This window comes from Muntiacus reevesi, chromosome 4, assembly GCF_963930625.1.
Source record: "Muntiacus reevesi chromosome 4, mMunRee1.1, whole genome shotgun sequence".
In the NCBI taxonomy this organism is placed as follows: domain Eukaryota; kingdom Metazoa; phylum Chordata; class Mammalia; order Artiodactyla; family Cervidae; genus Muntiacus; species Muntiacus reevesi.
In genome coordinates, this window is record NC_089252.1 from 142100359 (window position 1) to 142127368 (window position 27010).

General features: G+C 47.6%; 1 protein-coding gene across 2 annotated transcripts; it reads right to left on the reverse strand.

The window, feature by feature from the left end:
- Positions 1 to 7067: 7067 nt before the first annotated feature.
- On the reverse strand, positions 7068 to 26588 carry COPZ1 (COPI coat complex subunit zeta 1). Of its 2 annotated transcripts, none has more exons than XM_065934243.1 (9): positions 26518 to 26588; positions 15442 to 15510; positions 14084 to 14165; positions 13352 to 13443; positions 12127 to 12182; positions 10749 to 10826; positions 10539 to 10590; positions 9290 to 9328; positions 7068 to 8468 (listed from the first exon to the last, which is right to left on the reverse strand). In XM_065934243.1, exons 1-9 carry the CDS (start codon positions 26533 to 26535, stop codon positions 8421 to 8423), a joined length of 534 nt encoding a protein of 177 aa, XP_065790315.1. In that variant the 5' UTR covers positions 26536 to 26588; the 3' UTR covers positions 7068 to 8420. The 2 variants fall into 2 exon arrangements, with proteins under 2 accessions (XP_065790315.1, XP_065790314.1); XM_065934242.1 differs by lacking the exon at positions 7068 to 8468 and adding an exon at positions 8549 to 8698.
- Between the last annotated feature and the right edge of the window lie 422 nt (positions 26589 to 27010).

Here is a 27010-nt window from a genome sequence, read left to right on the forward strand (position 1 = left end):
TTAGCTCTGATTTATGGTTGAGTGGCTGCGGGGAGAGGGGGGCGCCGCTTGGGGAGTGAGGACGCCCCTCCCCTCTGCACCGCTTCCGTCTCCCTCTCCCCTGCTTTTTCTCTCTTTGCTCTCCCTCCCCTTCTGGAACCGCATTCCCTATACCTATTCCTCAAGCTTTCTCCTCCTCTTTCATCCATTGGGAGAGGAAAACTGGGTGTGGTGGTGGTAGGAACTGAAGCAGATGAGGGGGTCTGAAGGGGTAAATAAGACCTGAGGAATCCGCGGGGTAGGATGAGGTGCAGTAGGGAGAGAAAAGGAGATTGGAGAGGGAAGAGAGAATCCTGAGCTGAAGGGGAAACTGAGGAGGCGAAGTGAGTGACAGAGGAAAAGGAAGACTGAGAAGAAAGGAAGGCCCAGGGAGAGAAAGGGAGAGTCTGAGGGGAAGACTGAAAAGGGCGCGTTTGAGGGGGCTAATGGGCAGAAGCGGGGAGATGGGGGCACTGAGGGGGACTTTTCTTTTCAAACCTCACTATCCAGACAGAACAAGAGATGAAAATTTCCTCTTCAGACAATGGTTCTGAAAAGGGAGAGACTTGGAGGAGCAAAGGCGTAGAGAGGGGCGCAGGAAAGAGCTAAAAGGTAATAGCAAGGAAAGAGGGATGGAGAAGAATGGAGAACTAATCGAGAAGACAGAACTAAGTTTGTTTTTTATTTCGGGGCGGGGAGTGAGAAAAGGCTAATTCCTAGAGGAAATATTGAGAGCCGCAACTCCTCCTCCTCTCAACGTAGACCCACAGGCGTCAGCCTGGGGATAAGTCAGACACCGCCCCCCCAGGAGATGTTCGGCTTCCTCAAGGCTGCAGTAGGCTCCCCTTCCCCACACCTCACTCCTCCCCTTGCCCACCTCCCCAGTTAAATTTATGAGTTCAGTGCTGGCCTTCAGGAATTAGGAATATTTATGCTTCTTTGAGAGTGAGGTTTGGAAGGTGATAAATAAGGGGTCGTGGGTGGGGGGGTGCAGCTGGGGGCTCCTATTTTTAGCGTGGCCACTTTCCCAAGCCCCCCACCTACCAGTTCTCTCTCATCCTGAGCCAGAGAAGGGAACACTGAGTGAGGTGAGGAGTGGGTTTCAGATATCAGGAGGGGGCTTTGACTGTCCTGGAAAGCCTCTCAGAGGACTGCAGAGCTTTGCAGCAGAAAGGATTGAAGGCTGATGGGGGAGGAACTTTCCAATCATCCTGGCATTCTTATAGCCCCTGGAGTGCAGTTACAGCATTTTCTGCAGAAGATGGAGAGAAAAGGGGAGAAGCCAGTTTCCCCTGTTACCCCCTAAACTCAGTTGCTGAGGAATAAGAAAGAGGAGCCAGTAAATGTAGAGGCAGGTTTCTCTGGCTTGTCATTTCCCTCACAGAGAGAGGAAGATTTGAAATGCCACCCCACCACCACCACCACAGCCTGGGGCCCTGGGAAAGGAGGCCAGGAATGTGGGGCTCAGGGCATCTCCTAGGAGTCTCAGCCTATCCACCCCCACTGCTGGCTGAGAATTAAAAACAGCTAATAATTCAGGATACCCCTTGCCCTGGGCCTCCAGGAAATGAGAGAGGGAGAGAGGATCTTCCCTGTGGATCCACATGACTTCTCCAGCCCTCAGCTCTAGGAGCCATGTCTGTGACCCTCAGCTCAACTGGAGGGCTTGCTCTGGGCTTGCGGAGGTAGTGAACAAAGACAGGGGTCCCTGATATAGAGGGACCTAAAGAGAACAGAGGGAGCTAGGGAAGAGCTGCCCCCTCCCTCCACATGTACACAGTGGGCCTCCCATCCACTCTGGCCTCAGCAAGGATGGCTGCACATAAACACACACACAGCCCAGACTGTGCTGCCTGGAGTGGGAGAAGGGAGGGAGAGAAAGGTCTAGACTGGCCCTTTAAGAGCCACTTAGGGTCAGAAAGCCTGGGCTACAGAGAGGGGAAGGAGCTGATGTCAGAAGACGGATGGGCAGCAAGATGGGGATTGATGCTAATGGGGGAGTTAAAGCTAAGTACCCAGACACTCAGAGGGCAGAACTGCAGATCTGTCTTCCTTATGCTCACCCCCCCACCTCCCCAAACCAGGGCTGTAAATCTGCCTTCTCAATTGGGGGAAGGGGGGAGCCAGGAAAAACGAGATGCTGGAGATGCTCACTTCTCCCTTTTCCTGTTTTTTTCCTTACCCTGTGCAAATCCCCCCCACCCACCCAACCCCAACCCCTGCCCCACCATTCTTTTGTCCTTTCCCAGTCTCTGCTCCCAACCCATGAGCCTTTCCCACTGAAATTTCCAAAATTGGGCTTTCCTTTGAGAATTGAGAGGATGGTTTCAGCTTGCAGAAGAATTTAAAAAGAAACCACGAGATGGTCTCCTTCATCAGCCCCTGGGTAGGAATGGTTTGTTCGGGCTGTGTTGAGAGACTGGTAGACAGACTAGAAGCTCCTAGTTGCCTTGGTTTCTCTTCCCTCCATTCTTTTTTCACTTGGAGGTAATTCATTTAAGCATCCTTCTCTTGGAACAGTGGGGTGAAGGCAGAAAGCAGGATGTTGGGCGGGGGGGGGAGGGACAGGAGTTGGAAGTGGTGCAGCTTCAGAGTTGGGTTTTTGGAAGCCTCTGACATGCTGAGATTCTGGAGGGCTAGTGGGCCTCCAAGGGCGGCTCGGGAAGCTGCAGGAGCTGTCCACTGAAAGATATATGGTCTAGTTTCTCGGAAACTCCTGGATCACACCATTCCCTCTCCTTGAGCACACACCCTGCCTGCTGAGTAGAGACAATTTCAGGCCAATAGTCTATTTACTGTAAAGGCAGGGTCCAGCTGCTCCCCATCCTCTCAGTAGGCAGTGGGGGATCTCAGGGAGGCAGGTCTTCTCAAAGGGACTGGAACTAGCAAGTGTTAATTGCTCAGTCGTGTCCGACTCTGACTCTTTAGACTGCAGCCTGCCAGGCTTGTCCATAGAATTCTCCTGGCAAGAATACTGGAATGGGTTGCCATTCCCTTCTCCAGGGGATCTTCCAGACCCAGGGATTGAAACCCGGTCTCCTGCATTACAGGCAGATTCTTTACCATCTGAGCCACCAGGAGCTAGTTACCCTTGGGGAATTTAATTTCTTCCTTTGATTTCAGGTGAGATGGTATCTTCTATCTTTCAAGACCCACAGTCACCTTTTTTCTCCCTCTTTGTTGGCAATCAGGGCCTTTTCCGGAGAAGTCCTTCTAGATTGGGGGATACCTCTCCATCTCATTTCATCTGTTGCATTGCTAAACCTGAATTCCTTTCTAGTCCAGGAAATAATAGGAAACTGATTGCTGCCTGGTTTCCAGATCCTCCCCAATATCCATAAGACATTCATCTCCCTTCTTCCCTTCTCCCAGGTTGTTCTTCAGAGGCCTAAAATCACCTGAGGCCATCCTCTCTTTCCTCAGTCTTCAGGGAAAAGGAGAAACCAAGGTTTGAGTGGGGGAAAGGGCGAGGGGGCAAGAGTTGTGAGCAGGAGCCACTAGAACCCAGGCTTTCCACCTCCCAGCATCTGGCCAAGCACTCCCTCCCATCCAGGGAGGTCAGCCATTGCCCTCAGCCCTGGTCTCTGGCTGCTTCTCTATCCTGGTGATAAATCCTGTCTTTGTCTCCCCTCCAATCCAGGCCCCAGGCGGCTGGGGGTCAGGGGCTGGGGGAGGGGTCAGTGCCGAGGAGGGAGACATACAAGGAGAGTGGGAGGAGAAGATGGACAGGAGCAGCTGGTGAGCAGGCATGGGGGTGGGCAGTGAGGTGATGGGGCCTCTTGATGCTACAGATCCTAACTGCACATTCCAGCAGGCCTGCATTCCAAGTGAAAAAGCCTGGATTCCTTGGAATCCTGGAAATACCTTGGGGATGGCTCTTGGAGCATCAGGAATACTGGTTGAGGGGTGTATAGGTGTGGGGTGCCTCAAGGAAGGAGGCGGCTGAAAGAAATGGGAGAATAATATTGTGGGGATCATCTCTACCCTCACCAGACACCCCTCTATGCCTGTGCCCTGTATTTAGGCACACAGACCGACAGACAGACACACATGCACGCATACACAAGATTTATGGCCCAGCAGTGTGAGGGGGCCCAGGAGGGTCAGTCTACCCCTTGCCTGGCCCCTCCCTAGCTGCCTTCTCTTGCTATGACTTTCCTGTCTCCATCTTTCCATTCTCCCTGCTCCCAGCTTTGCTCTCTTTGTGTGGGTTTCTCTCACGCAGTTTGCTCTGCTGGCTTTCTACTAACCCTCAACCCTCTTTGTGTCACAGTCATCTTTTTCTCTCTTTCCATCTTTCTGTCCCACTCCTTCCACCTCTTCTACTTCTTTGGACACTTCATCTACCTGTCTTGCCTCTGCTGTTCTTCAACTCAGCCATCCTTTACCCCACCCCCATCTCAGAGCTCTCTGTCTGGCCCAGGGGGACTGTCAGATTGCAAAGAGGGATGGAAAGGAGAAATGAGTGACTTTGTATGAGTCTCTGCTTTGGTAGGAGGTCTGGGATTATATTGTGTTGTGATATGGGACGGATGGAGTCAGGGGAGGCCAGGTGACTGGGAGGGAAATTCAACAAATGGAGGAGGGTGAAATGGGAGGGAAGAAAGATTAATAGAGAAAAGATACCGAAGGGCAAACACTGAAGAGAGAAGGGTAAGGAGTAAGGGTTCCCTTTAAGTGTGTGTTTTGGATAAGTCTGAAGGGGGGGAGCTGAAGGGCATTTACTGAGTCATATTGAGACACAGATCCAGACAAGATCTGGAGACCCAGCTGGAGACGTGGTATCTACCAGGCAGCCACAAGTCTGAGCTCTCTTGCCTACCTGGGGAGGTCTCACAGACCTCTGCAGTCAGAGTGCTAGTTCTCTCCCCACTCACCCCCTCCTCCCCACCTCACCAGTGAGAATGACATCAGCTCTGGCTGCCACTGTCCTCAGCCCAGCTGATGTACTCTCCCATGGGTGAAAAAGAGGCCAGTCACCTCTGCCCCACCCATTCATTCTCTAGTCCAGAAGCTGAAGCTTACGCAAGCCAGCACCCTGGGGTGGGAGCAGGAGGCTGTACCAGGTGGAAAAAAGTGGGAGCATGGGCACCAGGGGGAGAGCGAGGAACTGGAGGGGGCGCTGAGGAAGAGGGGCTGTGGCACTAAATCACCCTGTAGGGGGGCTCCCTCTGCCTGAGCTCAGTGGGGTGGGGAAAGGATAGACATTTGGGGAGGGGGGAGAGAAGAATAGGGAATCGCCACATCTGGCAGGCAGGTGTCTGGCACTATTCAGGCTCTAGTCACTTTCCCAGCCAAAGGGGAGGAGGGGGAGACAGGAGGGAGGAGGGGTTCCCAGGGTCCCCTGGGGAAGAGGGAAGGACTCACAAACAGAGACAGAGGCCCAGAATCAGACAGAAAAAGGCCAAGGGAAGGAGAGATCAGACCCTACTCCTCAGTCTCTGCTTCAGTCTGTGCTGGGGGAGGGCTTGCTCATTGTCCTGAAGGAACATTGTTGGCCAGAGGACAGTGTAGGCCAGGGCACCAGAGTTCCATTCCTAGTGCGAAACAGAAGGCAGGAAAAGTTCACAGCAGGCCAGGCTGGGAAAACAAGCTCAGAGAATTCCAAGTTTGAGAACTGGGATAGAACACTACTCTCCACACCATTGCTGATCTCGTGCGTACTCAGTCATGTCTGGCAGCCCCCAACTCTCAAATCAACATGCCCCCAACTCCAGCAGGGTCCATGTTGGGTGATGAGTAGGAGGATTAGGGTGAAAGTGCAAGTCCCTCAGTCGTGTCCAACTCTTTGGGACCCCATGGACAATTCTCCAGGCCAGAATACTAGAGTGGGTAGCCTTTCCCTTCTCCAGGGGACCTTACCAACCCAGGGATTGAACCCAGGTCTCCTGCATTGTGGGTGGACTCTTTACCAGCTGAGCCACAAGGGAAGCCTGGAGGATTAGGGTGGTAACCTTAATTCCTGAACACTGCTTTTCCCCAAGCTCAGACGGGCAAGACAAACATCCCTAGCCCTTATCCAGCACCCTGTACCCCAACTCTCAGTGCAGGATTGCAGAGTGCTATACCCAAGCATTTTTTTTCCCTCTCTGCTGAGGGGGACCCTGGGCCCAGGGGTCCTACAGTGGCTGAGCTGAATTGCTAGGTTCTCAAAGAGCAGGCAAGATGACACCTCTATGTTTCAGGTATCACTGATGTTGGAAAGGCTTCTCCCTCTGGTTACTTTCCTTCCCTCAACCTTTCCTGTCTCTGTTGCCTAATCCTGAAGTTACAGGCCCGTCTCATGAGCAGTAGAGGTGACTGCAGAGACCCTTAAAATTGCAGTGCAGAGAAGGGCTCCCCACACTCCACCCCCCCCCCCCCTTCAAATCCTGCAGAGGAAGGGGGAAAGAAAACCAAAGCATTCTCCTGTCGCCGCGGCAACCATAAAACCCCCAGCTAAATCCATCTTGTGAGCTCACCGCCCCATTAAGATGCAGGGCCAGGCTCTGCGCCAGCCCAGCCACATTCATTTGTGCGAATAAAGGTGGAGGAGGGGTGGGGAGCAGGCTCTGGAGGGACGGGGAAATGGCGGGGAGAGGTTATTTACACCACCGTCCTGACCTTCTGGAGCAGTGCTGGCTCCGATAAATAACCCGCTCAGCGCCATTTCGGAGCGGGAGAGGGAGGTGCAGGAAGGGAGCCGGGGCTGCAGGCGAGCCCCCACGCAGGTGCGCGTCTCCGGGTTACTAATGGCTGAGGCGGGAGCAGGCAGCTGGCTTTGGGGGTGGTGGGGGGAGCACTCGGTTCCCTGGGACTCCCACTGAGAAAATACCATCCCCACCCCACCCCTGGCGCCAATTTCCAGGAGAGTGGACGAAGAGATGCCAAGGAGGCAAACAGCCCCGTAAATTAGGGATGGGGCGGGGGGGGGGCAGAATGCTGGGGAGTCTCTGAGGTAGCAGGGAAGAAATATTGTAAGATGGGGAGCGAGGGGCGGTGGTGTTTAGAGGAATAGGAGCAGCTGCCAAAAAGAGAGGAAGAGGAACACAAACATCACACAAAGGCAGTTTGGAAAAAGAAATGTTTTATTCCTCTTTGCACAGAGCAGTATATGAAGGCGGCTACCATCCTGACTCCACACATCCCTTACACAGAAATGGTCCCTCACGGATGCCGTTATCCACCCACACTCTTGGAGAACTGGCAGTTAGTCGGTGGGGCAGAACTCAAAGTCTCAGGAAGATTTCTTGAGACGTTTTTTGTGGGAAGTTTTGGGTCAGAGATGAGACAAAACAGTGGCTGTTCTTTCCTCTGTCTTCCTGGAGGAATCCAAATCCCCAAGGTTTTCTGAAGAAAGGTGCCTCTCTCAGAGACCAAGGGAAGGGAGGCGCCCAGACCTACTGCCTGGATGTAAGGCTGAGGCAGAGAGGACAGGGTTAAGCAGCAGACAGAGACTGCAGACCTGAGGCAGAGGAGTGAAATGCATGTGGGGGAGAGAAGGGGCTGAGAGAGCCCAGAGGCCCAAGTCATAAATTCCACCCTGTCCCTGTTCTGAGCAGAAACTCTCCTTCCCAAGACTAGAATGGAGTTTTAGTTCAGGGACTGGCCTTGCCCCAGGACACAGAGAAGACAAGCCAGGCGGAGATCTCACGGGTAGTGAAGGTGGAGAGTTAAGGTACTGGCCCAAGAGACGGACCCTCCCACAACGGACACTCACAGACGACAGCAGTTTTGAAGTTACAAGCCAGGATTGGAATTTAAAAAAAAAAAAAAAAAAAACTCAGCTGTGTTTGAAATAAAGAATTTTTAGGCCCTCTCCAATAAAATTTAAATCACTGCTTCTTCCACGCTGTCCCCTGCCTATGAGTTGCTCCCAGTCTTTTTTCCCAAGGCTGGATATCTGGGCAGTAAGAAGAAATGGGAGAAAATACCAAGCCCAGCCAGGCTTCGGCAGAGACCTGATATGCCTTTTCCCACCCTCACTCATTCTATAGAAAGGAACTCCCTCTCCCTCCCCTTGCTGGACACAGGGGCTGATGGGATAAAGGCAGAGGCAGGAAAACACTCAGCACATTCTTTCTCCTGCTCTGAAGTGGAGCTGCAGCGAAGGGCACAGAAATGGAGGAGAAAATGCAAGGACGCCTAATCCAGTGGAGAAAGGGAGAGGGTGCTGCCCCTGTCCACGTCCAAATCCACTGAGAGCCTGACTGACTCCCAGAACTGCCAAAAGGAGGGAGAAGGAACAGGAAGTGTATATGGGTTTGGGGTGGGAATGAGGAGGCAACAACAGACAGGATGGAGATTTAAGGATCCCTGTGATCCCCAAGATGACCCTGAGAGCATCATTTGGGGAACTGCATGACAAGTCACAGCCGACGTGGATTTTTTGAGGGGGTGAGGAGCCAGGAACAGTGGGGTCTTCACCGGAGGAGGGACCACTTGATCTGTTCTTTGGCTGACTGTAGCACCTGCAGGGACAAGGATGGCATTGAGGGGCTTGCTGAGGGGCAGGGTGGGGGTGGGGATGAGGCTCTCCTTCCCCTCACTTGCCTTCCCTGTCCTTAGAAGACTGGCAAATAGAAAATCCCCAAGGGTAGAGGGATGGGAAGAAGCTCTCTAAGGCCCTAGAGGACTGTCAGTTTGGGAAATTCCAAAAAAATTCAAGTCCACTGGGGGGATGAAGAGAGAAGAGGTATACCTGGGAGGAAAGAAAAAACTGGGGGTTACTGGACACATGTTAAAAGGAGGGGGGTTACCACATCCAGATGGACTTCTTGGTGAGAATTCCAAGTGGGTAGAAAACGGAATCCCTCCCTGCACCCCCCCCACCCCCATCAGGTAGACAATCTATCTGCAAAGTAGCAAGATGGATCTGCAAAACCTGCATGCATATTCTACAGTATGCATTGCCAGCTTAGCCCTCATTTGAATAATAAGAGAAAGGGAGAGTGTGTGTGTGCATGCACACAGACCATCTGCTTAAGGCAAGTCTCTGCTGGGGAATAAATCACTGAATGAGGCATCAGGCAGGGAGGGTTTGAAGGGTACAGAGCAAGGCTGACAGCCACTGCTCACAGGAAAGTGGGATAGGAGTTGGGATGGGTAGGGAGCACTGGGCTGTTATGAGCCATGAGCCCCAGTTCTCGGGATTAAGAGGGAGCCAAAGAAGATGTGTCTTCAGTCTCTAATCTACTGAGTTCAGGCCTGGTGGGCTGGGGTGGAATGCTATGCTAGCCTCTTTAGTGACCCGGTCCCTCTGGAGAAGAGAGAGGAAGGAAGAAAGTCATACCTGAGACACGGTCTGCTCCGTAAGGGGTACATCTTCTCCCTATGGCACAGAGAAACAAGCGTTCAGTGTGGAAAAAAGCTGGAGTAAGACCTGACTGAGGTCGGGCAGTGAGGAAGGAAGAGGGAGTCCTTTAAACTGAAGTGGAGGGCACATGCCCTAGCCTTCTCAGTCCCTCCTAGGGACTAGTTAGTGCAGCCACAATTTTACTTGGCCAGAGGGACTGTGAGAAAAAAAAAAAAAAGGGTCATTTCATCCATCTTCTGTTTTAAGGCAGGAGGACTTCTTAAGATTTATTCCATTCCAGGTAATCAGCAGGTTATCTGATTCTCAACTTGGGGGTGGGAGACCTGATTCCCTAGTCAGAGAAGACCTTCCCTGAATATCAATATCGCTAGGGAGAGGATGAGGGGGAGCCGGGGGTAGTTTAATGGATCCCGCAAGGCCTGATGGGTAACGACAGCATGTTAATTTGAGAAATAAACTGCTGCAACAGCAGCCTGAGAAGGGAAAGGAGGGAGTCGGCTGGGGGGGTGGGGGGACCTTCTCTCTTGCCACACAGAGACATATGTTAAAGGAGAAGATTAAACTATGCAAATGGAGCCCACGGCAGTTAAGGGAGAAGATTTCCCATTACCAGCACTGGCAGCCTTCACTCTGTGGAGGTCAGAGCCGGGACATTCTGTGAGTGGGGAGACTGGCTTTGCTCAGGCCTCTTTGTAGCCCTGCAATTTGCTGGTGGGCTCTCTCTGCACCTCGATGACTTGAGGCTTTCTATGGTTAACTCAGAAGCCTCTTTCTGGTACCACTGGCACCAAAGAGGACAGAGGTTCTGACAAATAAGTACTTCCTGATGGAGAGGTGCTGTCCTCAGTTTCCTAAGACTTTAAAAGACAAGGAAGACACTCCTCTGCCTCAGATGATTGGATTCATTCGCCCAGGAAGAAGCAGCCAGCCTCAAATCCCTTTATCATTTTAGAACCATCAATATTCAAGTTCCCTTTATTTCATCTTTGATTTTAAAAGTATGTATTAAATGTCCACTCTGGGCAGACTATATGAGACGCTAGGTACCAGGTTAGGAGTAGAAATACCTTCTTTCTGGTTCCCATTCTTGAGATCAGGACAATTTGAAAGGGAAGGAGACAGTTACATGTATTCTACCAGTCCCAACCCTTTATATCATTGAGGAGGTTTGGTCCTGGAGGATGAATGGATGGTGGCTGTGGGGGACGAGCATAATCTTACTTACCCTTAATGCCACCCGGTGTACTACTTGCTGGGGATCACTCTCTAGGATCACCCTGAAGAGACAAAGAAGAGACCACTGTTTACTCTGTCCTTAAGGTCCAACTTACTGTGGGGGAACTCTGATCACTCAGCCCCCTTGCCTCAGGACAGGGGCAGTGGCCCCACCCCTCACCCCAGATCCAGGGAGGTCCAGGGAAGGCCGAGAACTCACCCTCCATCTACGATTTCGTCCACAGCCAAGAAGAGCCCCTCCATGTTCTCCAGCAGAGCTCGCTTTTCTACATTTTTCCTGAGTCCCCAAGGGAAGAGAAAACCCAGCCTGGGTGTGAAAGGGATCCTAGGACATGGTCTGAGCTGGGGGAGCCTCAGCTAGACCAGTGTATGTCTCCATTAAGCACACAAACAAGTGAGTAAGAACCTTCTGGCTAACCCATCCTAACACCCTTCCTACACTTCTTTGCTGAGTAAGGATCAGGAATGCCAGGAAAGAGATTCAAAACATACACAATCAATTTCTGCCTATTCGAGGGCTGATTTCCAGAGCTATGCTTTCTTTCCTATCTGCTATGATGCTGCTTACAACATTGCTCACGAACACTGACATCAGTGGGTGGAAAAAAGGAAATACACAGAGTTAACACTCAATCTGGAGGTGAGGAGGGACTGAGTACAAACTCTATTTGCACTCAAGCTCTGACAAGCCTTCTAAGACTCTCTGCTCCACACTCCCCTCCCCTGGCCTCCTTCCCCAGCTCTGCTCAGGCCTTGAAAAGAAGCCCAACTAATGGGCTGGGAACCGCCAGGGCCCAGCATCCACCAGCCTCAGATCCGGTGGTTGGTGCACATGGCCAGTCACATCCGTCAGTTTGACTCTTTCACTAGATCACTGAAATGAAGCCTATTCATTCACCTGGCTGAGAAATAAATCATCCCCTTCCTGAGGAAATCTGAGCCATTCACCCTGCTGATTTTGTGGGGCTGAGAGCGCCTGCTGTTCTGCTCCGTCTGGATGGATGTCTGTACTGGGCTCACTGGGGAGCCCTGGATGTTTTCAGGAAAAGTATCTTATATCTCTTCTACGGCCCATCTACGTGGGGAGCAGAGGGTGGCGGGGAGGTAGATGGGGAGGAGAGGGTAGTAAAAGGCACATTCTTCCTGTTCTATAGAAGGAACAACTAAGGGCCGCACATGAAAAATTAGGAGTGCTGCCTCCATTGCCGAGGTGCTGATGTCGTATCCGGGACATTTCCCTATGCTTGCCCTTTCTCTATCTTGAATGTAAAGAATGAAGCCCAGGAGAACACTGTGAGGTGCTTGGAGCTCTGACAGAGCCACGGCGGGATGTGACAGTAGACACAGAGGCAAAGATTCTGCTCCCTCCCAATCCTTTTTCTCAGGAGAATTATTCCACAGGAGTAACACACTCCCCCATCCAGCCCTCCCCATCAGTGTAAATTACTCTGAAATAATAAGCCCAACTTCTCAAGGTAAATCAACTTCTTGCAGCCTCTGCTGAGCCCCCACAAATCCCTGGGTCTGAAGAATAGTGACTCTCTCTTCCAAACAGATGTCAAGAATGGCCTGCTCACCTCAGCATCTGGCTCAATGAGTCGAACAGGCAGTTCAGAACAGTCATGAGCATCAGCTATTTGGAGACAGAAGAAGCAGAAGGATAAAGTTCAAGGCCCCGAAAGCTGCTACCTGAAAACAAAACCCTCTAACTCATTAAGGATCAAAAGACACAGGCTTTCACAAAAGACTAACAGCATATGGTGGAAGTGAGAGTAAAACAGGAAGAAGACAAAAATAAATTCTGCTTCATGATCTCGTAATTTGAGGTCTCTCTTTGACCAGACTGTTCAAACAGAACTTTCCTGTCAGTCTTTTGCATGTCTTTCCCAACTGTATATGTGTAACCCTATGTCTTAGAAAAATCCTTAACCAAGCAATAGCTGAAGTCGGTTGTGGAGACAGCATGGACTTTGGAGTCAGACATACCTGGACTTAAATCCTCACTGAACCATTTCTAGATGTGTGACCCTGGGCAAGTTATCAGGTTGAACCACATGAAATAGCCACATGTGTAGTCCAACAGTGGTCAAACGTAAGTAATTTCAGACAGTTCCTCAAGGTTTATTTTTTTTTTAATTTTTTCAAGGTTTAATCATCTATAAAACGAGGGCACTAGTGCCCAAAACTCATAGAAGTGCTATAAGGTTAAGCACTTACAGCAATAAGAATTCAGTAAAAAAAAAAATTCAGTAAGAACTGGTTTTCTCAAACTGTGACTTTTGCCTCAAATTATGTGGGGGCTTATTTTTACTTATCTACTCTCCTGAAAGTTGTGACCTGAGGTAAATAGTTTTTCCTACATATGGGAAGCAGGTTAGGGCTATACCCATAGTCTTCAAAGAGCCACTCAGAATATATGGCTTCAATATCACCCATAATATTGCCTAATTGGCCCAAACTCAGTCAGGTGTGGCTCATTCACAGGTGAACCCTGATCACAACTCAGAAATCCACCTTAAAAAACACTATGCAGGGAAGGCCATTGATACTGTATGTTAGTGTGTTATCAAAACATAGATGGTGTGTCCTATGTGGACAGAGAGAGAAAGCCGGGAAAGCTTGCGTTCCAGGTTGATTTAGTTGCTCAGCCATGTTTGTGAGGCTGACATGGATCTCCGACAACTTTATTAGACAGTCAGAAGCCAAAGGCACACGGCAGTCCTTGGGCCCAGAACCAGTCACAAGGTCCTGCCAGCGGTTCAGGAGGTGAGGGCAGAGATGGTAGAGTGTGGGGATTCTCACCTCATTTTCATAGGAGCTGCCGATCACGTAGAAATAGAGATCAATACTGCTTTTGTATACCACTGTCAGGCCTTCCAAGAGGGCAATTTCACCTGTGGGGATGGGTGGGGGGAACAAAGGTAGAAACAGTGGGTGGTCTGAGATTTGGAAGTAGGGTAGAGGGAGTTACCATGAGTTGGTATTCAGCTATGTGGGGCTGAGGGAAGGTGGGTCTTAATGACCCCCCCACCAAAGACCGAAGTTGACCTGCTTTTTCTTTTCAGGTGATAGCAGAAGAAGGCAAGTATAAATGGGGGAGTCTAAGCATCTTCTTCTCTAACTGCTCCCTGCCCCTACCACTCTTATTTCCCTCCTTGTATATGAGACAGGATACTAGTCGATCCTTTGGAGGTGAAAATGCAGAGCGGTCACCTTTACAGACTTCCATTTACCTGCCCTAATGGATGCGGTACAATAAGCAGAGCTGCAGTTAAATTTGTCAAGTGAGGCTCATAAATCCAGGGACTAGACAGGTAGCTAACAGCCAACCTTCTAGCACGGTATTCCCGCGTGAGGTACACTCACCTCCCCATTACATTTCTGAAGAGTTTATTATATGAGGGGAGGAGGAAAAAAGAGAAAAAGGAGGCAGAGTCATTTTATCCTTTCTCCACAGTCCCACTGCCGCCCCCTTCCTGCTGTGGCTCCCCCCAGCCCCCCACCACAGGGAGTAGTGAAAGGAAAACGACCTACTGTCAGTTCGATGGGTCTTGTTGAAAATGTTCTTCTCAAAGGCCTTTTGCTCCTTGACACTGGGGTAGGTGTCGTCATAGTACTGGTCAGAGGGAAGGAGATGGGTTGGGCTGTTAGAGCTGGAAGCCCAGGATGATTAGTGACTGTTTTGCCCTGGGTCTTGGATTTCTCCCCTTCAAGGGATGGAGTGAAGAGAAATACTGACAGGAAGAAGGGAGAACCATGGAAGCAGGGAATGGGCAGTGGGTAATCGGATAGAAAACAAATTTTGTAAGGATCCTGCTCTAAGCCACCCCACCTCATGGTTCCCAGGTTGGAAGGGCTAAAGTCCTAGAAGCCCTGTGAGGAGGCTCTGCCCCAGTTGTACGCCAGGGCAGCACCCCTGAGGCCATCCCCAGGTGCTACCCCAGGTCAGGAAGCACTGCTAGAGAACACAAAAGGCACCAGCCCTCACTCACTGAGCAAAGCTGAGAAATTGGGAAGGGCTGCAAAACCCTCCTCCGTAGAAGGACAAGCTCTGCCTGTGCTCTCGGCTCTCTGGTATCTCAGCTACCTTTCCAGCAATCTCAAAGAAGCGGGAGGCAAGCTAGCACACCATGGAGCCCACTCCCAAGCTCTCCCTGGCACGGGGGCGGAGATGCAGGCTGCTAAATCGCTCTGCTCTTTAGGGGCTAATCCGTCGCAGTCAGCTGAAAACCTATGACAGGTCTGGCATTTAGTAACTGGATAACTGTTTCAAAAGGTGTCCTGCATAGTTACATCCAATTACAGGGAGGAACAGCTGGTGAATTCTAAACTAATCTCTACCTGCTGATTGATTTATGCGATGCTTGCCCGGAGTTAATACACCAGGGACAGAAAAAATTTCTCTAGGAGGGGGAGAATATGGAGGGAGAGGAGAGGGGTGTCCTTCCTCTTCTCTTTCAATGGATCCAAAGTTAGAAACATCAGCCTAGGGAAGTCAGGAAGTAGCAAGCTTGGTGGTGACTGTGGATGTAGGGCTGGAACCGTGGAACTGCACGAGAATTCCCTGGAAAAACTCAGACAGGATGATGGGGTAGAAGGGAAAGGGACAGGGGTGATGGGGCTGGGCAGGCTGCTTCTTACATCCACACACTTCTTTGTTCAGAAACCAAGCTCCAAAGCTTTTCTCTCTTCTGATGTTGATGGCAAAGTCTAAGGATGGGCAAGCAGGGAAGCAGGGCAACTAACAGATAAGAGCAGTTTAGGTTTTATCTGGCGTAGTCACAGATGGAAGAATTCTCAAAATTATTTGTGGATTAATAGGAGTGAATGGGGCCAGTCCCAAGACCCAAAACTCTGTCTTGCTTCTCAACTAATCTGAAAGGGACTCTCACCTTGGCAAAAAGTCGATCTCCATCATTGTCCAGAATCAGGATGGCTTTGACGGTATACAGGGAGGGTTCCTGAAGAGATATGAACACATCTTCAGTCCTGAAGGCTCTTGCCACCACTCACAAACCAGATACCTTCTCCTAATCCCACTGGGGCTGCAATGGGTTACAGAGATGCCTCTGTAGGTCCCCTATCCCAACCTGGTTAGATTTTGACATTTCCCACTGAGAATGACTGAGCGACAAATGAACTGAACTGAGGGAGGGGACATTTCAACAAAGGACCCAGAGCAGCGCCAGAGAAACAATTTCTATGAGTCAGACTCACAGAGGGCTTAATCAAAGGAGGTCATGCTGTTATTTCCAAATATTATGCTATAGTTATTTTCCAAATTACTCTCCCTCCTCCCTGGTCTCCCATGCACAGGTGGGTATGGAATGTGACCAGATTAATTAATAAGCACTGCACAGGGCCATAGGAAAACAGGGTTGAATGCCCTAGCGTACTTGGAAGTTGCTGCAGTGGCAATGCAGAGGCATAAAGCAAGCCTTCCCTAAACCACCCACACACTGAGCAGAGGGGAAGGAGCAGGCATGCGCACATGTACACTCACACACAGACACACCAGTTCTGAATGCAGCCCAGGGAGACATCTGTCTTCTAAGGCTTATAGGATCCCAACTCCTCCACTATACCCTGACCACCACCACTTAACTTGCCAAGACAAAAACCAATCTGAATTCGGGGTCGTTAAGAAGCAGTAAGAGAAGGCTCCATCTAAGAAACACTGTGAAACCTGAAGATAAGGAGCAGGAGAGGAGTGGTCCTTCACCACCAAGAATCAACCTTTGAGGAAACTGGCTTTCATAAAGAAATCAGGGACTTCCCTGGTGGCCCAGTGGTTAAGACTCCATGCTTCCATTGTAGTGGGCATAGGTTTGTCCCCGGTTGGGAAACTAAGATTCTGCATGCCACACGGCACAGCCACAAAAAAAAAAGAAAGAAAGAAAGAAAGAAATCAAGAGTCTCAGCCTTAATGGTTACACTCAAATTCAAAGCATGTCACTTTGTAAAAGTTACTCCACTTCTGCAACTTCCAGGGAACCAACAAACAAGAAAGAAGAAGGGAAGGGAGGTAAATGGTACATGTATTAAAGTGTTTGCAGGCTCATAGTCCTTGACTGTCAACATTACTTACCATGCATATCCTTCTCCTGTGCTATGAGACAAGGCTGATGCTTTGCTACCTCCATTTCCTGATGCTACTTAGGAAACCCACAGCTCTCACAGGGCCACACATATTCTCTATTCTCCAAGCATACATTTAACAAAGACCCAAAGGAGAGGAGGAAAGAATTGCTACCAAGGATCTGTAGCTTCTACCAAGGTAAACTATCCTATGAGGCTCCAGGAGGTTTATGGTTCCAAGCAAAGAACCAACCTGAGCTCAAGGGGTTAAGAAGGAGAGGAAACGGAACTCAGTATTTTTAGAACAGAATGATGAAAGAAAAAAAAAAAAAGAAGAACAGAATGATGAAGAATGTAAGCTTTCCCTACTTGGATTCCTGAGGACAGAAAATATTGTTTCATTCACTGATTACAGGTGTCCAGAATAATACACATACAAAATTCTCAATATTTATTGAATGATTACGAGAATAAATGAAGTTTGAGAGTAAGGTAAAAATTTATTGATGCAGTAAGCATCTAGGGGATCTCTTATAATTAGGCTTCCGCATACAGGTAGATTTTCTGGTGTTGCCCTTTTGGGTGACATCACTACCAAGTCATCCTCCTCTGACGAACACTCCTTAGAAATGCCCATGCTAAAAAAAGAAAAAAGAAATGCCCATGCTATACACATTACTTTCTAGAATACTCCCTCAAACTAAGGGACCCTGTCTAGCAGAAAGAAGTCCTGTAGAGTCTCATCTAAAAGGACAAATACAGCAGCTTTCCCAACTCTTAATTCCCCACAGAATGATCTACCCATAAAGCAGGCTCAATTCTGTAGCAACCTGGATCCTTGATTCACCAACAGGGAGATACTCATGGGAATGAGTTTCGTTAATGAAGGAAAAGAAGTCCATCAGGAAGGGAATTCAGAAGAAATCGCTTTCCCACAGCCTCGTCCCTGGAAATCTTTGGCTCTGTTCAGGCTATCTGCACTCACAGCAACCTTAGAGAGCTTCCCAATGGCTTAAACCGGCATTGATCTGGCACAGGTAACTCGTGCTTGCAGCCACAGAGTCTGGCATCTCTAGAAAGAACGGGATCCCAAAGCAGAGGAAAACGGTTACGGCCACCAGCCAAGTCGGAGAGTCAGACAATCCTCTGTGGCCAACAGGGTAAGACAGTGCCTAAAACAGCTGGCAAAGAGAGGGACAGATTCCTGGGTCCTGCTCCCGGCTCTTTTCACTGGCTTCCTAGAAGACGCTATCAAGGAAACCCCCAAAATAGAAACATGGATCTTCCTGGGAAGGATAAAAGACAGGGCAAAAGTGGTGGAGGGAGAAGACCAGATGTGACTGTAAGTCTGAAAAGGGTAAGAAGGCACTAGAGAAAAGGCTGGTCATTTCAAACTTCCAAAGGGATGACCACTCTAAATAAAGCTGAGAACTTGGCCAGAGCTTCCATGCTTTTTTAGTTCTCCACTCGGCTACAGCCAGACCGGCAGCTTCTCCTTTACTTCTCCTGCCACCTCCTGACTACAGCTGGTTCCACTTCAGCCTGGGGCCTTTACCTCTCAGGAGAGGGGGGGAGGGGGGGTGGGCAGGGGGGGCCTGAAGTTCCTCTCATATTATAAAAACCAGCCTGTTTAAGGGGCCCAGAAGCCATTACTGATAATGTAATTTCATTTTAAGTTTTTTGCAAAGGGCAAATTTATAAACAACTCCCAGCTATTGAGAAGCAGCACTCCTGGACAATGGACTAGGCCTGACCTTGTAACACATTCAATGCTGATTATTGAGAAAGACCCTACATGCTTAGGGCCATGTTCAAAGGATTTTTAAAGGCCTGTTCTTCCCTCCCACTCCCAAATCGGTAGCTGCTAGAAAGCTTTCGAGACAAAGTTCTGTGATGCACTGACTTTCAGAGAGCCACAGCCTGAGTGTATAACAGAACTTCACCTCAAATGCTAACGGTGACTGGAAATGATATGCAGGCAGATTGGTCTGTGGGAGGTTGGGTGGCTCAGATTTTCATGTCCCTTTTTATTATCAAGAAAACTTAAAAAAAAAAAAAAAAGAAAAGAAAACTAGACGGTACTCCTCAAGAGAGCTGAAACACCACCGAACAAGCAATGAGACTGCTACAAACAAGTCTTTGATCTCAATCAGAGGCTTCTGAAGCTTGGTGAAAAACATCAACATCTCCTGGTACCCCCTACCCCAGCACACAGAGGACTAGAAGGGAAGAGTCACTCCTAGTGCTGCCCCCTGTGGGTCTTCAGGTGACCTGCAGCTTCCTCAGGACTATAATTATTAGCAAAAATATTCAAAAGGCAGCGCTGGAGAAAAGCTCTTATCTGTGTGTCTTGTAAGTCAAACTAGGAGAAATGGGCCCTGAAAAAACAAGGAATTAAGTCTCTTCACAATGTACAGTAAAAGGATACTCTGGGATAAGATCGTGATATGCCACCAGAAGAGGACCAGGGTAGTGTTTGGAGCAGGCAGACAGGATATTTGGGGGTTATGACTATTTTATTTGATCTTTGGTGGGGGCGGGGGGAAGAGGGAGAAGGGAGGGAGCCAAGAAGCCTTTGTGGAGTTAGAGGATGCAATCCACAAAGCCCAAAGGACACAAGTGAAAAATCTGGTTGAGATTTCTAGAAAGTTCTTCATTCTCTACACACAAAGAAATCTTTACGGCCATGCCAGGAAGTAGTACCCTGGCTTGACAATAGGTCTCAGTCAACTAGAAAAAGATGCTCTTTCCTTAAATCTATTTATAAACCTATTTATAAACCAAGACTATAAAAAACTAGGAGAAATTTCTAGACACCACTCCAGTTTCACATGGCTAAGCAGGTATTTTGCTCCCTGATTCTGTGCCAATTTCTAAAATGAAAAGCTCCTCTAGGATTGAAGGCTCCAGTTTGCCAGCCACAAACCTAGGGACTTCAGATGAAAAGAACTAGCTAAAGGTTTGGCCAGAGAAAAATAGTTTTCACATACTACCCAAGGGTTTACTTAGATTCAGACAACACAGCTCAGGAAAGAAGAGGAGCCACAGGTACCACAGAACATTCCCCAGCCGACGTGAGACCAAATGTTGGTTATTAAGAGGAAAGTGAACACAGTGTCAGGAAGGAAGAACTGATGGCAGGAAGAGTCACCCGGAAGAATCTTCTGATCTGACGCAGAAACAAAAAATAAAAGCACAGTCACCGGAAGTCTGCCACTACAAGAAAAAAATGTAACTCCTAAAATCTTTTATTACAGTCTGCATCAGCCATTAACTCAAGTCCTACCTTTCTCTGGGAGTCAGCTTTCTCATTGGAGAAATGAGAGGCCTGAGCTAGATCAGTTAAGGTTAGTAACTTTTTTGAGTTACATTAGACCCCCTTCGATAAGCTGATGAAATCCATGGACCTTGTTACCAGAAAAACACACATTCACAAATTTTTATGATTTCAAGGAGTTCATAGACCTAGATTTAGAATTACAGGAGATTCTCTCTGAAGACAAAAAGATGGTGTGAAGAGGGGAGAAAAAAAGGAGAAATGAAAAAAAAAAAAAGGAGAAATGAGTGATACGTTTGTAAACCACCCCCTCGCCTCTGCCAGGCACCGAATAATGACTTCAATAAACATGTGTGTAGCCTTTATAAATAAATGATTGAGAAAACTAACACAGCCAGCAGGGGGAGCTAAGGTCAGCACCACACCCCTCCAGCTTTCAGGGAGTAATCCGGCAGCTCTGAGACATGCAGAACAAAGATAACCAGATCCCAAACTCTTCAGGAATGCAGTTTCAGGTCCTTTCTTAAAATTCTGAAAGCCCATCTGCCAGAGAATTTTTTGCACAGAGGTTACGCAGTCCCTACTTCTTCAGCTATTCCAGAAATCAAAGAATTACAAAAATTAGAGACAAAGCGAGGAGCACTACTATGAGGAGATGAACTGAACCAGCAGAAATCAGAGTACTCCTCAGGTGTGAAATACCTGAACCCCAAGAGCAACATCAGAACTTCCTGCTTGCCCCGCTGGACAATCCAAGAGCCTTCATTTAAATATCACGCAGTAAAGGGAAAAATCAAATGGAGCTAGATCTATTTCTGATGAGTCTTGGTCATGATTTGTATCGTCATTTATTCCCCCCCCCATGTGCTCCTGAGAACAAAGAGTCAAGTCTCTGAAAGACTGAGCTGACAGCCTGTGTTCATCCTACAATCTACTTGCTCCCCAAAATCAACCCTGAGACAGAACTGCTATCTTCTCCCCTAGTTTCAGCCTCCCTCTAAAAACTACACAAGTAATAGAAAAGAAGCTAGAGAAAATCGGTAGACAGAGCCATCCAGGCCAACTGGCTGTGGATGGGGATACCTACCTTAATAGTGGGAAAATTAAAAAGCCAAATAAGAAGACCAAGGTTTCATCTGCAGCGTTTAAGACTTAAGATTACACAACAGGAAAGACTTCCTCAAGAGATGGGGGTGGTCAAACATCGGAAGAGGTGACAGGCTTGGGAGTCTAAGAACAGAACTCTTCTAATAATCTGATCTGAGAGAAAGCATAAACTGTGCAGAATTAGCAGAGGGAGATGTAAGAGACTCTGGCCAGTACAGGTATCTCATCATGTGCATGGCCTCAACCTCCCAATTCATCTTCATCAAAGCTGTCCATGGGCACGCTGCCTTCCATCTTCCTAATTACTCTAGCATAAGTGGGTAGGTAAGCACTGATTCTTTATCCCTGTTCCATCTTTTATTTGCTTCTCAGTTTTCTTGTCAGTATCCTGACTCTAACCAAGTCACGTTAACAGAGTAAAGCAAAAAAAAAAAAAAAAAACAGTAGCAAGTATCTAGCTGAAAAAGAGACCCTAAATCTGCCACTAGGCTCCCTCAAATATCTAGATAATTGCATTCATCCTCCCAAGGAAGACCTGGCTTCTCAGGGGTCTGGCTTTCTTCACATGGAGGCCCCCTCCTCCTCCTTTGACCATGTGACAGCTCCCCTAGACCTCTGATATAATTTATACCTTGCCAGGGACCAACTCTTTCCCACCACTGTGAAAGAGAGGGAAAAAATATATATAAATACGTCGGAAATCTATAACGAGGTCTTCTTGGAGGGCAAGACATGGGGAGAGTTAGAAGCAGCGTCAATTGCTCTTTGGGGGTTTTAGTTCAAGCCGAGGTCTGCTTCCAGCAATCAACCATTAAAACAAGCCGGCCAGAGTAACAGCACAGTTTATTCTGATCATTTAATTTGAAGTGTCAATAAATTAAACTTCAATCAATTAAACTAGGTGTGCAATAACCCAGATGGACACCCCGACACCAACATAATCACAATAAAAATTTTTATGGCTGCCAGGGACCTCACCGGGGGCAGTGCTGGCACTGCTCACACCCTAGCTGAGAAATATATCTCCACAGTGCAGGAATGAGGAGATTGCTTCTCCTAACGAAATGGACGGGCCAGGCACCAGCAAGGACGCAGCTGGGAGAGGGGCACAGGGGACTGCCAGGAATGAGATGGGAGTGCTTTGGGGGCTTAATGTAATTGATACCTTTGCCCAGAGCAGGGGGAGGGGGCATTTAGGCCAAGTACCTCTACTGTTAGTGCCAAAAGAATTTAACAAAAGCCCCATTAAGATGATTCAGGAAGCGAAGGCCACAGAGCAGTATCAGCCTTTAAAAGTCATTGATGTATTCTGCATAGTTTCTTTTTCCAATATATACGCATATTCCTGTGTGCACTCTGGATTCCCTGATTACTGAATGAGGCTTAGAATTCAGGATCTGGTCATTGTTTTAGGATAGAAATGTACAAAGGGGAGAGAAAGAATAGAATTAAGAAGTCTAGTGCATAAAGCACTGGAAAAGCTCTCAGAAAGTGAATCCAGAGAGGATTAAGAAAAATGAAAACTATGAGGAAGATTTAAGGATCTGGACTGCTAGAGCAATTCAGTTTTTATGAAAAAAGGGTAAAAGGGGGAAGGAGGAAGGGGATATGTCATTATCTTTAAGATTCCAGAGGTTATTAATGGAGAATGGTGACCTGCAGAGATCCCTCTCCATTCGCAACAGAGAACCAGCAGAAAACAGCAGGAAAGAGGAAGCTGTGTCCAGGCCAGAAGCATTAGTAGCAAGCACTAGGAATGGAAGGAGATGAAAGGGTCTCTTTCCCTAGAAAAGAACCTGAGAAAGATTAGATAAATCTGCTTGAAAGGTAGGAATGGACTACTTAATTCAAGAAAGAAACATGACCCGTTGTAAAGTACCTAAATGAAGGGAACCTATTAGCATCACTGACTAATGAAACTCGTTGCTGTTGCTCAGTCCCTCAGTTGTCTCTAACTCTTTGCAGTCCCACGGACTGCAGCATGCCAGACTTGCGTGTCCTTCACTATCCTCCAGAGTTTGCTCAAACTCATGTCTATTGAGTCGGTGCTGCCACCCAACCATCTCATCTACTGTCGTCCCCTTCTCCTGCCTTCAATCTTTCCCAGCATCAGGGTCTTTCCAGTGAGTTGGCTCTTCATATCAGGTAGCCAAAGTATTGGAGCTTCAGCTTTAGCATAAGTCCTTTCAGTGAATATTCAGGATTGATTTCTTTCAGGATTGTCTGGTTTAATCTCCTTGCTGTCCAAGGGACTCTCAAAGAGTCTTCTCCAGCACCACAGTTCAAAGGCATCAATTCTTTGGCACTCAGCCTTTTTTACTGTCCAGCTCTCATCTCCGTACATGACTACTGGAGAAACCACAGCTTTGACTATATAGACCTTTGTCGGCAAAGTAACGTCTCTGCTTTTTAATATGCTGTCTAGGGTTTTCATAGCTTTTCTTCCAAGGGGTAAGCTTCTTTTAATTTCATGGCTGCAGTCACCATCTGCAGTGATTCTGGAGTCCAAGAAAATAAAGTCTGTCACTGTTTCCATTGTTTCCCCATCTATTTGTCATGAAGTGATGGGACCAGAGGCCATGACCTTTGTTTTTTGAATGTTGAGTCTTAAGCCAATGGACCTGAGTTTGAGCAAACTCCGGGAAATAGTGAAGGACAGGGAAACCTGGTGTGCTGCAGTCCATGGGGTCACAAAGAGTTGGACACAACTTAGTGACTGAACAATAACAATTGGTATTTAGAAATTGCCATAATCAGATCAAATTTCAAATGATAGTTCTTTCTGACACCTCCCCCCACCTTACTTTCCCTTCTCCTCAGTATCCTATGCCTAATGTGTCTTACAGAGGTGAGGATTGAATATACATTGATCAGATTTTCCCAGAGAGCCAGTCAAACCAGGAAACAGACATGTGAGAGGAAGAAACCTAAAGGAACTTTAGAAGAGGTCTGCCTTCTCTAAGAAGTGGTTTGTTAAATACTGGTAGCTCAAACGGTAAAGAATCTGCCTGCAATGCAAGAGACCTAGGTTCAATTCTTGGGTCAGGAAGATTTCCCCTGGAGAAAGGCGTGGCAACCCACTCCAGTGTTCTTACCTGGAGAATTCCATGGACAGAGGAGCTTGGCAGGATACAGTCCATGGGGTCAGAAAGAGTCAGACACAACTGAGTCACTAATACTTTCATTTTCATCCAGATACAATCAACACTTTAGCTCAATAGGAAGCTCAGGTAAAAGTCCAGGGAGCTCCTTATAATCTTCACAACGAAGATGGTGACCCAAGAATTAGAAGATGACACTGAGCAGACAGAGAAGGGGATGAGATCAAAAGGAACAGTGAGAAAGGGTGATTTTTAATCAGATGGAGCTATATTTTGTGGATCAGAATGTGAGGGTAGTGAGAAGAGAAAAATTTAGGGAATACCACCTGATTCTCAACCAGGGTTCCACATCTGAAACATTGAATACTGAAAATTATTTAAAACTATTTTGTTACTCCTCCCAAATACAGTATAAAACTAGTGACACTGTGTACACAGAGAAGTTGATTCATTACATACAATGATGTCTTAGGGAATTAGGGTTTAATTCTCCCCTGGAACTCCAGTTGAGAAGGGCTGGAGTGGTGGGAAAGATACATAAATTCTTAATTGGGGACCCAAAATATATTGAAAATAGTAAAGAGCACACACAAACAAAAATGTTGGGAAGCACAGACAAAGAGGAAGGAAATTACTAATATGATATTCTAAGAACTCTGGTGACCAACACAAGAACTTGTATTGGTACTCTGATTGTTGGTGCTTTGTACCTAACTAAAGTTTTATATAACTGATAGCTGAATGTACAATTTGGCATACTGAAGAGGTGGAAAGCCCATGATAATATGAGAGAAATACTTGGTCTGGGAGGATGAGGAGTCAAAAACTAATCCTGGTTTTGATTGTGCTTACTCAAGGAAGCCCTTTTCCCTTCATCTTCATTTCTGTTACAGATCACACAGGTTCCTCAGGACAAAGACTCAGTAAGATTTCTAAAGCAAACTTCAGGGATACCTGATCAGGTCAGCAAGGATCTGTGAATGAAGCATCTGAGGTAAAGATTAAAATGGATATAAGGAAGAAGCAGGTCGAAACAAACTTCACCAAGGAAGCAAAGATAAGAACTGAAGTAAAAAAAAAAAAAAAAAACTGAAGAGAAAATGTGAGAGGGAGAGGGACTTTCACATACCTCTCAGGTCACCTCTACACACAGATCTGTTGTTAAAAGGGCCCTTGGAGTATCATCTTCCTCACTCCTTTACCTATAACCAGGCTCCCTTCTAAATAGAACTAAGGGGCAGTCTAAAATTTTCTTAAAACTTCCAAAGAAACCAATTCCCTAGAATTCATCTCAGTCAGTTAAGTAGTTAAGAACATTGGTTAACTGTTGGTACAGAAAATATCTTTAGTAAGATTTTGAAGCTTTCTACCTAGACTTAAACAAACCATACTTTTGGAAGGACTATTCTTATATTTGCCATTTTGAAAGAGGGATATTGAAACCTGTTATTCTCTTTAACCTGATGAGGATTTGGAGGTGTACATGTGAAGAGCTGAAGGCGGGGGGGGCGGCAAAAAAGGAACCTAGAGTTCAATTCAATTAAGGAAGAAGCTGGGAGTTAAATTCCTACACATTACACATACATATATATGTTAACAACCCCATGTTGGTAAGGGGTGGGGCACTTCTGAGAGAAAAGCTCAGTTCTAAAGAAGAGGTAATAGTATTTTATTTTTTTGAACAAGTAAAAAGGATTATATAGGACAGGGGAAGTAACACACCGCTTTAGTCACCAAAATTCTTACAAAACCAGAGAAGAGTTGGCATCCTAGATCCTACAATAGGAATTTCCAAAATTTAAATGAACCGGGAAAAGGAGAACAGAATAAGTAGTCTGAAAAAACATTCCACAAGACAACACTAACTCTTATCAGGTATTCCAGAACTCTAATGGAATACTGATTCCTTATGATGACAAAATCCACATAGTAGGAAATCGAAGAAGAAAATAGTTTTTTTAAGGTCTACGACAGGGAATTATCAACGGAGAGTTGCACTGTGACAAGTTGTTTGTGATGACAAACACCTGCACTCCATTCTTACAATTTGAGGCGAGTTTGGAGATTTGGGGGAACTTAAATCACACTATCATCCACAATGCGCATAATCGGAGAGAATCTGAAGGACCCCAATCCAGTACGCTTTTGATCCTCTGTGTCCTAACGACTCCATGTGCTCCCTTCAACTTTCCACCAACTCTGCCCTATCCCCGGCAGAGCTCCCTACTCTAAACCGAGGCTTTAGCTCCGGCACTAGGCCACAGGCTTATTCCAGGAACTTGCAAAACGTTCGGACCCCGAGGATTACCCGGAACTCCTCTTTGTACCCCCTCCTACTCAGGCTGAACCCCGACTCCCGGCCCCCCTGGACATTGCAGCATCTCGGCTGCCCCTCCAGCTCCTACCAAAATCAGCGCCTCCATCTTGCCCCGCAGCTGGTGCCGACGTGGAGCTACAGAGGCAACGCCGCCTCTGATTGGCCTTACGTCCTCATTAGATCCCGCCTAAGATGAAGGTTACTGGACGCCCAAATGTCATATATTATTTTATTGGCCAATCAGTGAACTAGTTTGCTTAGCGGAAGCAAGATGTCCAGTCAGAAGGCGTAGGTATTTGATTGTCAGTTTAAACATTCAATAAAACGACAAAACCTCACGACTGACTGGCGCGGGAAGGTCAGAGGGGCGGGGTTGTTTCCATGGGGAACAGAGGAAGCGATTATTAATTTTCAATTGGCCGGGCGGAGGGCACGTGATACCCTCGGGATTTAGTAACTTTAATTCGCACTCCCTTTAGGGGGCGCTGTGTCTCTTTGGCCCTTAACACCGGCGGGTCTTGATGTAATCCTACCGGAATCTTCATTCCGGAGCCTCCACTGGGTCCCTGATGTCCACGGTT

Excerpts from the sequence above, each read along its gene's own strand:
- COPZ1 (XM_065934242.1), bottom strand. Across the intron at positions 14,166-15,441 it reads GAGATCGACTTTTTGCCAAG|TACTATGACGACACCTACCC; the intron begins GTGAGAGTCCCT and ends CCCTCTGACCAG. Across the intron at positions 8,699-9,289 it reads CGGAGCAGACCGTGTCTCAG|GTATACCTCTTCTCTCTTCA; the intron begins GTATGACTTTCT and ends CTTTCCTCCCAG.